Consider the following 14,280-nt stretch of genomic DNA (forward strand, 5'->3'; position numbering starts at 1 on the left):
CTAATATATGGACTGAACTAATCACTAGAAGGGTGTCACAGCGATGAGTCTGGGACAGATGACCCTCTCACCTCTCACCCCTGGCCTCTCCCTGACCCTTCAGTCCTGGACTCTGTGGAGGTCACTTTGGATAAACGTGGGTAACGGGCACATCAATCAGAGCTGGGGGCGTGTGCTCGCTCACACTGGGGCTGCATAATTGGTTCATAATGGACATGCACATGTCAATAGCAGAGAGAGAGAGAGAGAGAGAGAGAGAGAGAGAGAGAGAGAGAGAGAGAGAGAGAGACCCATCTCTGTACTTCCTGTCTAAAGGCAGGTACTTCCTGTCTGAACACAGGTACTTCCTATCAGGTGGACACCCGATTAACGCTCTGTGGTGTTCTGTCAAAAGTGTGTGTGTGTGTGTTTAAGTGTAATTGTGTTACTGTTTATGTGTGTTAAAGTGTAATTTTGTGTGTGTGTGAGAGTGTGAGAGTGTGTGTGAGTGTGAGAGTGTGTGTGTGTCTGTGTGTGGGTGTCTCCGTGTGTGTGTGTGTGTGTGTGTGTGTGTGTGTCTTTTCGTTGAAGTGTAATTGTGTGAGTGTGTAGCCATCTTTGTCAAACCAAACAACAAGGCAACCTTGAGCAACCATTTCCTCTCAGTGCCCAGTGATGCACATTATCAACCAGAACACACACACAGGCAGCAGGGGAGATAGGAGGAAGGAGAAGATGGGAGGAGAGAAGAGGAGAGCTAGGACAGGGGAGGGGAGAGGAGAAGATAAGAGGAGAGGGGTAAAGGTGAGGAGAAGGGGAAAAGAGAGATGAGAAGAGGGAAGGGCAGAAAGTTGAAGAAAGGAAAACAGAGCAGAAGAGGGAGAAGAGAGGACAGGAGAGGACAGGAGGGGAGAGGAGCAAACAGCAAGATAAAACAAGGAAACAAGCCATTGCAACGGTGTTTGTGCAGGGATCTTAAGAACGGCTGGCTCACATTGATTCGGCCAAAGTTGATGATTCTGCGGGGCAAAAACAACAGAGATGTTGTCTGTAGCAGATGAAATATGAACTGAACCACAGCGTCAGAGCGGAGACACGAAGATTTAACGTGGACAGAAAAAACATAATAATAGCATTTCTCAGCCATCTCGTTTATTTAGCTGTCAACGTCTTTTGTGCGTTGGACTGTCAAGACGTTGTGCGGTACAACACACCAATTCCTCGGATACATCCCACACTACCAGGCCTTCATAGGGGTACCGGCTGATCACTGCTACACACCTCTCATTACTGTACCAGCTGAGGATGAGGCGGCGATAAACACGCCTCAGACAAAAGTACGCACCGTTCACTGCAACTATCTCTGGGGAGTCTTTCTAGGAACTAGGTCATGTGTACCCGTGTGACATGTGACCTAGTAGTACCCATTTGACCTGTGACCTAGTGGTACCCATGTGACCTAGTGGTACCCATGTGACCTAGTGGTACCCATGTGACCTAGTGGTACCCATGTGACCTAGTGGTACCCATGTGACCTAGTGGTACCCATGTGACCTAATGGTACCCATGTGACCTAATGGTACCCATGTGACCTAATGGTACCCATGTGACCTGGAGGTACCCATGTGACCTGGTGGTACCCATGTGACCTGGTTGTACCCATGTGACCTGTTACATTGTGGTACCCATGTGACCTGTGACTTTGTGGTACCCATGTGACCTGTGACTTTGTGGTACCCATGTGACCTGTGACTTTGTGGTACCCATGTGACCTGGTGGTACCCATGTGACCCGGGTCGTAGTGCAAAGGAAAGGTAGCATGGGCAGCATTAAGGAAGTTTAATATGGGGAATCAAACCATCAACCAAACAATATACAGTTAAACACCATATAACCACCACCCGTTATGCCGTACGATTGAGTTGGAAACAGGGCAGAATGTTCTTGGACATTTCCTTTACTCCCCAAAACATTTGGAGAAAGTTACCATAAGAAGTTCACAGAAGGTTGCGTGCAGTCAGATTTAAGAGATTTAGTATGTTCTATGGTTTCTAAAAAGGTACTGTGCTGAGGAATAGAAGAATCAAGAATTCAGGACCACTTCATGTGTCTCTAAAGGGGTGTTGTGTGTTATAAGAAGTGTGTGTGTGTGTGTGTGTGTGTGTGTGTGTGTGTGTGTGTGTGTGTGTGTGTGTGTGTGTGTGTGTGTGTGTGTGTGTGTGTGTGCGTGCGTGTTATAAGTGTGTGTGTATTATAAAAAGTGTGAATGTGTGTTTGTGTTATAAGAAGTGTGTGCGTGTGTGTGTTTGTGTGTCCTACAAAGAAAGCGAACATGCTGTCAGAGTCCAATCCCGCTCGTCCCGATGAGACCCTGATGCTCCTCCATTGTGTTCCCCTCGCCTGCGGTCAGAATAGAATGACCACCAGCGCTTTGAGGCGCCAAAACGCTCCCTAAACTGTTTGTAATCCTCAGGTTTCAGACGGAGAGCCCTGCTGGTGGCGCTCAGTAATGACATCACAGATGGGAGGTCTCTTTGTGTTGTGTTGAGTTGTAGTCGCCCAGTGCCAGGCGGATTGTTCCAGAACACGCAGAGAACATGGAAGATTCACTAGACTCACAGCTTTGTTGAGACACTCTTGGCATGACAAAGGACCGCACCGTCTCATTGGCTGGGTGCTTTAACCAAGGCTGTGCGTCCGGGGGTAGAATGAGCATATTTAACAAAACGAACCAAGACTGTTTGCTATTTACCTTGGCCTTGTTCTAAAGTGTTGATTATATCGTTGATTATTTCCTAGTTTGCACTGTGTGAAGCCTGACACACTCAATCAGTTAACAGCTGTTATTGACTATTGATGGACACATTATGGATTACTGGTTGTTCCATTGATGTGAATATGACGATGGATCTGAAACATGAACGAAGCCCAATTCTGTATGAAGATTCACCAGAGGAGTATTCTATGAACCAACACAGGGTTTGTGTGGCCGTCCAGAGCTCCTGGACTTGGAGCGGACCAGTTGTTTTAGGAGCACTAATGCCCTGGATGTCTGAGGAGATGAATGAGGAAGAGAAACCTTCAGTCTCGAAGAAAGATGCTGTCAACTTTCATTTTGCTGTCCCGACACATATACGCCCCAGGTTATGGAAATGGAAAACACACACGCAACATAGGATCGCAAAGGGGCCTTTGTTGATAGTGTGTTTGTGTATGTGTGCGTTTGCGTGTGCGTGTGCACATGCTTCAGAGGATCTCGCCAGTCTGAATAATGCATAGTCTGCATGTTTGTGAATGCACGGGCAGCTGCTTCTCAGGGGAAAGAGAGGGAGAGAGAGCAGGAGAGAGAAGAAGAGCGTCATATGGTCATACCCATAACTGAAGAGAACAATGCAGTGTGCCCAATGGGGTCCTTCCCTTAACCTCATCCAATAGGGGGAGCGCATTGACAATGGACGCCTGGTTTTTACTAGCCTCCACTAGCTTGTTGCTCAGACAAAGCAATGCGCTGTTACCTATATCCTTTATCCCACAGCCCATACGAGCACATCCTTGTTAAGAAGCGGAAATCAGAGCCATAAGAAACAACTCTGAAGGTTCACATTGTGACAAACAGGTCCCACGCTTTGCAGTTGTGCGCCTTTGCATAACATTACAACAGATGTGCTTTGAGAAAGCAAAACACATGAATAATAAACCGAACGGCAACAGCGTGATGGTTTGAAACTCAAAGCGTGGGGCTGTTGTAGTTGGAGTCATCTCGTTGTTAATGCCACGAGACCAACTGCCCTTTTTAAAAGAGGAGGAAGAACACAGAGAGCTCATTGTTCAGATCTCCAACGCAATCAAACAACACATTATGAGTCACTATGACATCACAGAGGTAGACCCCCCTCTGAGATACGAGGACCTGAGTCACATTGAGATCCCCCTCTGTGATACACGACCTGAGTCACACTGAGACCCCCCTCTCTGATACGAGGTCCTGAGTCACACTGGGAGACCCCCTTCTACCACAATCAGGGTTGCACGCCCCTCACAAATGAACCCCTTGCAAGCACACACAGAGGATTGCACACACAATGGACACACAAGTTCTCATAAGAGAACTCTTACATAACCAGGTCACATGCACTGACCTCTGACATAACCAGGTCAAATGCAGGTCACATGCAGGGACCTCTGACATAACCAGGTCACATGCAGTGACCTCTGACATAACCAGGTCAAATGCAGGTCACATGTAGGGACCTCTGACATAACCAGGTCACATGCAGTGACCTCTGACATAACCAGGTCAAATGCAGGTCACATGTAGGGACCTCTGACATAACCAGGTCACATGCAGGGACCTCTGACATAACCAGGTCCCATGCAGGGACCTCTGACATAACCAGGTCCCATGCATTGACCTCTGACATAACCAGGTCACATGCACTGACCTCTGACATAACCAGGTCACATGCAGGGACCTCTGACATAACCAGGTCCCATGCAGGGACCTCTGACATAACCAGGTCCCATGCATTGACCTCTGACATAACCAGGTCCCATGCATTGACCTCTGACATAACCAGGTCACATGCACTGACCTCTGACATAACCAGGTCAAATGCAGGTCACATGCAGGGACCTCTGACATAACCAGGTCACATGCAGTGACCTCTGACATAACCAGGTCAAATGCAGGTCACATGTAGGGACCTCTGACATAACCAGGTCACATGCATTGACCTCTGACATAACCAGGTCCCATGCAGGGACCTCTGACATAACCAGGTCCCATGCAGGGACCTCTGACATAACCAGGTCACATGCATTGACCTCTGACATAACCAGGTCCCATGCATTGACCTCTGACATAACCAGGTCCCATGCAGTGTGCTTGCAGCAGAACTCCTCCTCAGGTGCAGACTAGCTCAAGGTGTCCACGGGATGTGGTTAATGGAGACTCCCCTGTGCTTCCTGCTGTTTTGGTTTTATTGCGTCTCGCCGCCAATCGATGCAGTGACGCTATGGCCCACTGCCTCGTGAGAGGAAACAGCTATGAGTCACAGGGCAGGTCAGCCCGCTCTCTCTATCTCTTCACTTTCTCTTTTATTATCCCACCAGGACAAAAGAGGGAATGAAGAGGGATGATGGAGAAGGAAGGGGAGACTGAAACGGGGCTAATGATTAAAAAAAAACGAGAGAGAGAGAGAGAGAGAGAGAGAGAGAGAAGAATTGAGTCTTTGATGCCGATGGGGAGAGGAAACAGCAGTTGCCATGGTAACCCCACCCTGCCTTCAATGAGTCAATGAGTTAGTGAGATGAAGAGAGGAGAAGGGGAGACACAGAGAGGGAGAATAAATTGAGGGATGGAAGAAAGGGAGCTTTTTCGGGGGGAGCATTCAGTTCAGTCGGGTGAGACGAAGTCAAAGAGCAGACACCCCGACATCAGAGAGAGCAGGGCGTTCTGAGAGGTACGTCAACACTGAGGGGCGACGGCCCCTCTGTCGCCCGCTCCCAGTGACACAAAGAGGCAGAAGCAAGGCAGCGCTTAACCTAGAAACACAGCCCAGAGCGGCGCCACTCCAACGAGGCCTGGCCCCAGTGAGGCTTGGGGCAACAGCGAGGCCCCACAGCGAGGCCCCACAGCGAGGCCAAAGAGGCCTGGCTCCCCTATGTAGGCTAGTGAACCGGAGCAAAGTGAGGGCCTCGCAGGGCCGCTATTGGTCCAGACCGATGTGTCACCTCACCAAGATGGAGGCCTGTTCCTGGTACATGGCAGCAGACCAGGATTTGGGCAGGAAGCCGGAAGAGGCTGTGGCAGACGATGTAATGATGCCCTAGGTTCTGGACTTGTATCCTGTGTATTTGAACATGTGGTCGGCTTAGTGCAACCTCAATGTGTAGAGGAATCTGATCCTGACGGCACCAGATATCTGGCTGGACAGAAGTACACAGAGAGAGGCGGTGAGGGGGTTAGAAGGGGGGAAGAGAAAAGGGAAATAATCGCAATAGCATGCCAGAAACACGGAGGATGAAAATCCAACGTAAAACAGACAGTGTATCGCTCCCTCTCATCTCTTTCTCCCTCACACACACGCGCTCCATAATCCCTTCTATCTCTCCTTGCCAAATGTCTCTCCCTGACTCTGGCATTGTCCAACTCCATTCCTCACACAGCCTCCCTCACACCTCTCTTTCTCTCACTGCTCTCTTTCTCACTCTCTCTCTCTCACACATCAATCACTCCCTCTTTCTCCAGCAATATTGCCAACGCTGTAGCCAATAGGACAAACATTGGCCCGTTGGCATGAACCTCTCAGTTAACTCTGAAGATCCTCTCCTAAGACCTCACCACTGAAACATGTGCTCTAGATCCACATCAACATCTAAATGATCACACACACACACACACACACGTTTTAGCAAACCATCGTCCACTTCAACTGTGTTTGTGTACGTCATTAAAGGGAACACTTTGACACTAGCTGTGATTCTGAGCCGTTTAAATATGGCTGGAATCCCTCCAGGGACCTCACTAGTGGTAGTGCCTACCAAGATGTATGATGGGTAGATCAACCTTACAGTTGGTGCAGTCGACTGGGTAGACTGGGAGGAGGCTCTACATACCACCCATCACTAGAGGCTCCATTTTGAAACAGTAAAGAATAGGGGTCAGTTTAAGAGATACTGAGAGAATATCCAATAACACACTTCATAAAACCCCAAACCTCCAATTACATAAAGTTCACTGGGCTGTTGTGCTTTCATCTCACCCCCTTCGTTAGCAACCTGTCTGCCTGTGCAGCGCCGCTACGCTAGCTTAGTTTAGCTCTTGGCTTTCCATTAAGAATCAATAGACCCAGGTTCCCCAGGCAGGCTACGGTGTGCGGCTAACGCTGGCAGAAAATAGGCCCATCACAATCGTTCTCATGCACTGTGAGGGTCTGTCAATGGTAGCTCCATGCACGGTGAAAAGGGAGCGGGCTAAATTAAAATGAGGTTCAACCGTTTGCTGTGGGAGAGATAGAGTCCCAGCGCCCCATTACTATGCATGTCATGTTTTAAAAATGTAATGTTTTCAGAATGTTGTATTAACGACTCAATACCTAGTTACATATTAGATTTAATATTTCACCTTTGCATCTCTGGTCAGAGATTTCTATGGTTTCATATTTGAAACACGGAAATGTTTGGAATCACATCAGAACACACAATCTAACATAAACCACATATTATGGGATGCTCATGATAAGAATCGTTAGTTGACAACTTGATAGTAGCAATGATTGTTCGGCTCTGTGTGATTTAAACCTTGATATTAGAGATCGACCGATATGGATTTTTTAGGGCCGATACCGATAGCAATTTCTTTTCATCAGCCTTAGCCGATAACCGATATGCCGATACCGATTTTCTTGAGCAGATATTTGGTGCCGATACTACCCTGGGAATCCAGAGTTCTCGCGAGAGCACAATTTGAATTTGCTCAGCGAGTGACTCTGAGAACGAGCAATATACTTGTGTATATTCTGGGCCTCCCCTGGCCCAGAACCTTAATCAATCACATCAATGTATCGATATAGGCAAGCCAAAAGCGTTGCAGTTTTACAGACCGGATACGGCAAGAGTCTTATCTATTTGTTAACTCCACTGGTCTGGATACGTCACCCCTTGTATTCTTCTGATTGGTCGTAATGTTATCCAACGTGTGTTATCCAGTGATATTTTCAAATGCATGCTTGGTGCCTTCCCTCGAGTTGGGCCATTTTCATTACTCTTTGCCAGACCAGAGCTTTCTAGATGTGGGTCTGGATTTCCAGGCTAAGCCTCCCTCAATTTACATCATTAAATGACACAATGATGAAAACAAATGTTACAATGTCTCAATTTGAAAAAATTAACATTTATTGAACTGTCTGTAAATCATGGCCAAAAAAGAAAATATATCGGCCAATACCGGAAAAAAAATCAGCCGATACACGTAAAAAGCGCAAATATCAGTCGATTATATCGGCCGGCCGATATATCGGTCGATCACTGCTTGACATTAATCAAAATATAATTGATTCACACACAAACACACACACGCACACACACACAGCCACACGACGTACTTTACTAACAACCAACTGCTACATGTCACCCTTGCGAGAACCCAACTTCTCTGGCAGGTCTGAACTCCTCATGTCGGAGGGAGAGAGAAAGACAGAGAATGGTATAAAAGTAAAGCTACTCTGACACTCTCCAACCGCTCCACAGAGCTGTCTCTCTCTCCTCTCTCCCCACCTCCATTATTCAGAGACACTCCAGGAGATCTTGGGGCCTTCAGAGTGCCTTCGCGTGTCCGCACTCCAAGGCCCCATGTTTGCCCGCCTCGAAGCCCAGAATAGAGCGGTATTATTAGGAGGAAACACGGCGTACAGACGAGTGTAGAGGACGACCGGGTCTGAACATAATGGAACTCAAGGAAGAAGAGCGCTCTCAGTAGAGCGCTGATCTAAGGTGGTTTGGATAAAGACCAGACAGAGTGTCTTCAAGGACCAGCGAGGTACAACAGAAGGTACGGCGGTGAAAGGAAAGGATCATCAATGTGTCAAAGTTTTCTATAGTGTACAGTACACACCTGTAGCAGGGCTCCAGACTACGACCAAATGGTCGTATTTTCGACCAAAATCTCAACAGAATTGAGCAAATTTGCCCTTTTTAATTATTTATTTTTGACACGTTAAACGTTGAAGGGGCACGTCAGTAAATTATTATTATCGAGCGAGCGTAAACGTCTGTGACTCGAACTATTGACTCGTACTTCCGACCTTCGGCTAGTGTGTCAGTGCCAGTCAGAGTCCTGCACGGGTCTTATTTTGCAAACACGCACATGCAATACTTAAAACCGCCTCCGACCCGTGTTCCGACATTAGTGCGAATTACATTCCGCACCCGCCCAGACCCACTATAAATTGATAACGACGCCCGACCACACCCGAAGGAAAATTAGACACATTAGATGGAAAGCCAGGGAATTACACTGTCTGGTGTTTGGCGTGGTGCTTTAGATTGCTGTGCAAAAAAAGCACATAATCTGATGTTGACGGTTTTAGTTGACTCCTCCGCTACTGAATAACATACCCGAGCACCGGCGAAGTCTCGCTCGCAATCCCAAAACCCGCGACCGACCAACGCTGTTCAGGCGTCCGACCCGACCCGCACCTGTGTCCAACACAGTTCATCCAAATTGTGCGGGTACCCGAACCCGTGCAGGACTCACAGCGTCCTGTCAAGCGGCACGAAGACAAGCGGGCGCACTCCCGTGAAACTGTCATTCTGTTCCGTGCTCGTTGAACGCATGCACGCACACGTGGAAACCGTTGGGATGTATGAGAAACACAATAAAACTTGAAACAGCATATAGTAATTTCTGCGTCTATTATCAAACTATTCATTGGTAATACAATAAAGGGGCTCACGATGTGTGCCCCTAAAATTTCTGGTTGTGCCCATCAGTGTTGTTTTCGTCAGGCAAGACGAAAACGAAAATGACGTCGTCAGACCCCTTTTTTCCATGACGAAAATGAGACTAAGACGAACGTCACCAAAGCCATATAAAGACTAAAATGTGACGAAAAATGTAGACATTTTCGTCAGACGAGAACTAGACGAGACTAAATTGTTAGTGAGTGGACGAACAAAGTTTCAAAACATGCTTTTTTCCCGCCAACTATAATATGCGGAAAAGAAATGGAGAAATGGAGCCAGCTGCTTGTCCTAACAGTCACGCCCCCATCACACACTAAAAGCCTCGCTCGCGCGCAGCTGCGCCTGCACGCACACGGCACACACGAGTGCGACAGTCCGACGAGTTTTCGTCGGACTAAAACTAGACTAAAACCTTTTGAGTTTTCGTCAGACTAAAACTAGACTAAAACTTTCAAAGATAGAAATGACTAAAATGGGACTAAAACTAAGAAGCATTTCGTCAAAAAGACTAAGACTAAAACTAAATCTAAAATGCCTGCCAAAAACAACACTGGTGCCCATACAATTTTCAGTTAGGGGCCACAGTGCTCCGAGTGAGAAACGTTAGTCTGGAGCCCTGCTGTAGGCTGTTATATTGTGCATCAACCTGGTACAAAGAGTGGTTGTGATCTTGTGACTCAACTTATTTTCCTTCTGCGTATTATCATTCTTGGTTCGCACACGACGACGAATATAACCTAGGTTTGACCGCAACGATGCATCATCACTATGCCGTCATCCCCACAACACTATCACCAGCGCTATGCTTGTACCATCACTAAGGCCTTCATCATAGCTATGATATATCTCAACCGCTACGCTAGGACCACAGCTACGCTAGTACCATTACTGAACCTTCATCTCAGCTATGTTACCACCACCGCTACGTTAGTACCAACGCTAGGCTAGTACCAACGCTACACTAGTACCACCGCTGCGCTAGTACCATATCTAAGCTAGTACCATCACTGAGCCTTCATCAAGGCTACGCTATCCCCGCTGCTACAGCCTCACCACGGCTAAGATATCCCCAGTGCTAGGCTAGCCTTATACAGCACAGCAGCATTAATATGCTATCACCACCAGGGTGCTTAAACCACTCTGGTGCCCTCGGCAGTCAGCAGCCCTCCTCTGTGTGTCCGAGCGCCGTCCTCTTCCCTCTGAGTCGATGCCTCTGAACCAAGCGGTTGATCCGGCCGTGAGCTACCTCTATCTCCCCCCATTACGGAGCTCTGCTCCAGAAATTGCTTTTCTTTTACCTGCCATCTCAAGTCTTCTATGATAAGAGCGCTCTCTCTCTCTCTCTCTCTCTCTCTCTCTCTCGGCCCTCTTGCCTCCTGACTCCCAGCTGTGTCGCTCTCCTCCACTCTTCATTCATCTCCATCCCAGGAGCTCCGTTCAAAAGTACTCTGGCCCGTCTCTCCTCGTCTCGCTTCAATCTCGACGAGGTCACTTCCACTCCACGGCGTGCAGACACACACGCAAGCGCACACACGCAAGCACACACACTCGCTCGGATTCACACAATGGCTGCGCTAAATGCATCAGTTAACTCTCCAAACACTCTGAGCTTTTCATTAATTGGTGTAGTTATCAACAATTTTTTCTCTCTCTCCCCCTCTCTCTTTCTCGTCATGTCTCTCTATTCATCTCTCTCTCTCTTTCTCTCTCTCTCTCTCTTTCTCGTCATCTCTATTCTATCTCTTCCGTCTCCAGTCACTTTGTTTCTCTATCTTGGCAGCCATGTTTTTCCTGCTCAGTCTTTATTGTTTTCTCCTCCCCAGCACTATTTCTTGGCAGCTGCTCCGCGTTCCGTTATCTGAGGATACAACTCATACCGTTGCAAACAAATCGCTCTTATTGTTTGTAGCGCGTAAAAAAACAACAGGAAAAAGGTGTCTCTTGTCGCGTCTTTTTGGTGTGAAAAAATGGAACGGTGATTTAATGAAACCCCATCACTGCGAGACCTGAGGAAAATGAGCCTCCATCAGGGATTCAGGGCAGAACTAGTGGTTAGCGGCTAGCGGTTAGCAGTTAGCAAACGGACAGCTTTGCCTAATGGTACTGTTAGGCTGATGTGGCAATAATGTCACACACACACACACACACACACACACACACACACACACACACACACACACACACACACACACACACACACACACACACACACACACACACACACACACACACACAATCCGTAATTACACAAACACCCACACACCAACACACGCGCTCATGCATGCACACATTGCACTTAATTAGCCCAGGCTGCTGACTCAGGGCAACAAGCCTGGGTTCATGGGACTGGGATGGTTTCACATCACAGCCTCCAGGCCCCCTGTGAGCAGGGTGCCCCGTTGCCAGGGGAACCCAGGTCATCATGCTCGGGCCGTACAACAATGAACATCCAACCCTTCCATACCCATCTCCCAGGGGCTGGGTATGAATGACCGGCGACAACACCACCTACCAAACAACTACCACTACCATGGACCTCACCTGGATCAGGTGTGTGTGTGCGTGTTCGTGCGTGCATGCGTGTGTGGGATCGTTTCCCCATCTACAGACACGTGTATTCTGAGAGTAGTCACTGCCCGATTACTCTGCTGTTTAAACATTTATTTTATTTCGTACAGGTTGGTGTTTTTGAGATGAGCATTAAAAAGCTTCAGCTGTTGGTTTTCCCTGCAGACATACGGAGAGCTACCCATTAGCAGGCGCTAATAGTGAATAAATCGGCAGTGAGGGATCGTTTTCAATTAACACATGAAAGAAGAGTGTCAAATATGCTAATATTTGAAGAAGAAAACGTTAACAGCTGAAAAACACGGGCCCTTCGGGCCTGTAGCTGTGGACCGCCTCGCTGTTCAAATACGAGTTTAAGATGTTTGTTCTGATGATACACAGATTCACCACAGCTCGGTCAAACTGTTTCCCGGGACAGTAGTAATACCCTTAGTCTGCGGGAGGGGAGGGGGTGGACAGGCTAGGGAACAGAGCGCAGAGGAACCACAAACTAACTAATAATGTTATTCAGGGGACTTAAAACTAACTAACTAATAATGATATTCACAGGACTTAAAACTAACTAACTAATTGATGAAATTCAGGGGACTTAAATCTGACTAATGATGATATTCAGGGGACTTCATACTAAATACTCATTGTGTATTAACCAATACCTAAAATATACATTGTGTAAATACATGCCAGTAAGGAGCAGGGGATCTTGGGTGCAGAGAAATGACCTGTTTCCACTATACTATACTGGCCTGGCTGGACTCTGATTGGCTCAGCAGTGACCTGTGACACTGTACTATACTGGCCTGGCTGGACTCTGATTGGCTCAGCAGTGTCCTGTTACACTGTACTATACTGGCCTGGCTGGACTCTGATTGGCTCAGCACTGACCTGTTACACTGTACTATACTGGCCTGGCTGGACTCCGATTGGCTCAGCACTGACCTGTTACACTGTACTATACTGGCCTGGCTGGACTCTGATTGGCCTGGGTGGACTCTGCTTGGCCTGGCCTCCCAGTGCAGCTGGGATTATATCTCTATGATGACGATTGTCCTGAATCATAACACAACGATAGACACTTACTGTAGCCTATTTAGTTGGATATTAGTTTCCCGTAAAATGTGATGTATTCAAATTAAGACACATCTTTCAGAGCGGAGGACTTCACAAGCACTTCACAATGAAATCTGCGATTGTGAGTTCTGTTTGAAGTTCAATATTGACCTAATTTTTTGCTTCCTAATCAAAGAAGCTCATTGTGCCGATTTATTTGAAATGAGTTTTGTTTACACGTTGAACAATGTTTCACACAAAGTGCAACATGATATTGTGAAAAAAACAGTACAAATATAAGCGATGTAAAATGGGAAATATTGTCCGATGTCCAGTCTTCAGACCCAGTCTAATCTGAAGAAACCTTCCCATTTGAACCTGATAATCTGTTTTACAGGCAAATATCATCAAACTAGAACCCCTGCGGTGAGCTTCTGTCCAAACTTCAATCACCCTTTTTAATTAGACTTCTATAGTTATCGGAACAAATGAATAATAATGAATCATGCTGTTGAGAGGTCCAGCCGTGCTCTGTGTGCGTGACGATGTCTTACACAAGAAAATTTATTGTATTTTTATGGGTCTATATTCCTTTCTTAAATGGCCGAACTTGCGATTGGAAAAAGGCCATTAGGTTGTGGCCATTTGGTGATACAAACCAGCACCTTAATGGGCTTGGAGTCAGCCAGCACCCCATAACCCCTATTAAAGTTCACGTACATTCATGTATTCAACCTTCATGTATTCAGAGGTGAGGGGAGCACGCTATAACCCCTCCTTCATGTGTCCATCCTTCATGTATTTAGAGGTGGGGTCAGCATGCTATAAACCCTCCTTCATGTGTTCATCCTTCATGTGTTCATCCTTCATGTGTTCAGAGGACATCCCTCCATTGTACCAGGGAAGGAGCCGTCTGACACTCAAGTGTCTGATCTCAACGGCTCAGAGAACGTTGTGAGGACCAGCCAATGGGGGCAGACCCCACCTCCGGCGAAGGGGGGGGAGGGTGAGGGACAGGGTCAGAGGTTTGGGGGGGGGGAGGGGGTACTCACAGGGGAAGGAGCGAGGAAGAAGAGGGGGGGGTTACTAAAGGGGACGATGCAGAGGTAGAGGTAGAGGTTTGGGGGGGGGAGTTGTACTCTCACAGGGGGCGGTGCAGAGGTAGAGACATAGGCTGGGGGGGGGGGGGGGGGGGGGGAGGGGGGTGTACTCACAGGG

At 47.5% G+C, this 14,280-nt stretch overlaps 1 protein-coding gene across 1 annotated transcript in view; it reads right to left on the reverse strand.

Moving 5' to 3' along the window:
* The window catches only part of LOC132447778 (membrane-associated guanylate kinase, WW and PDZ domain-containing protein 2-like), a 120,704-nt gene that overhangs the window by 93,672 nt on the left and 12,752 nt on the right, over window positions 1–14,280 (reverse strand). Inside the window, 1 exon segment of the mRNA XM_060038736.1 lies at window positions 14,277–14,280. This exon segment is cut by the window's right edge and continues 113 nt beyond it. Within this exon segment, the coding sequence (XP_059894719.1) occupies window positions 14,277–14,280 (4 nt within the window).

This window comes from Gadus macrocephalus, chromosome 19, assembly GCF_031168955.1.
Source record: "Gadus macrocephalus chromosome 19, ASM3116895v1".
Lineage (NCBI taxonomy): Eukaryota > Metazoa > Chordata > Actinopteri > Gadiformes > Gadidae > Gadus > Gadus macrocephalus.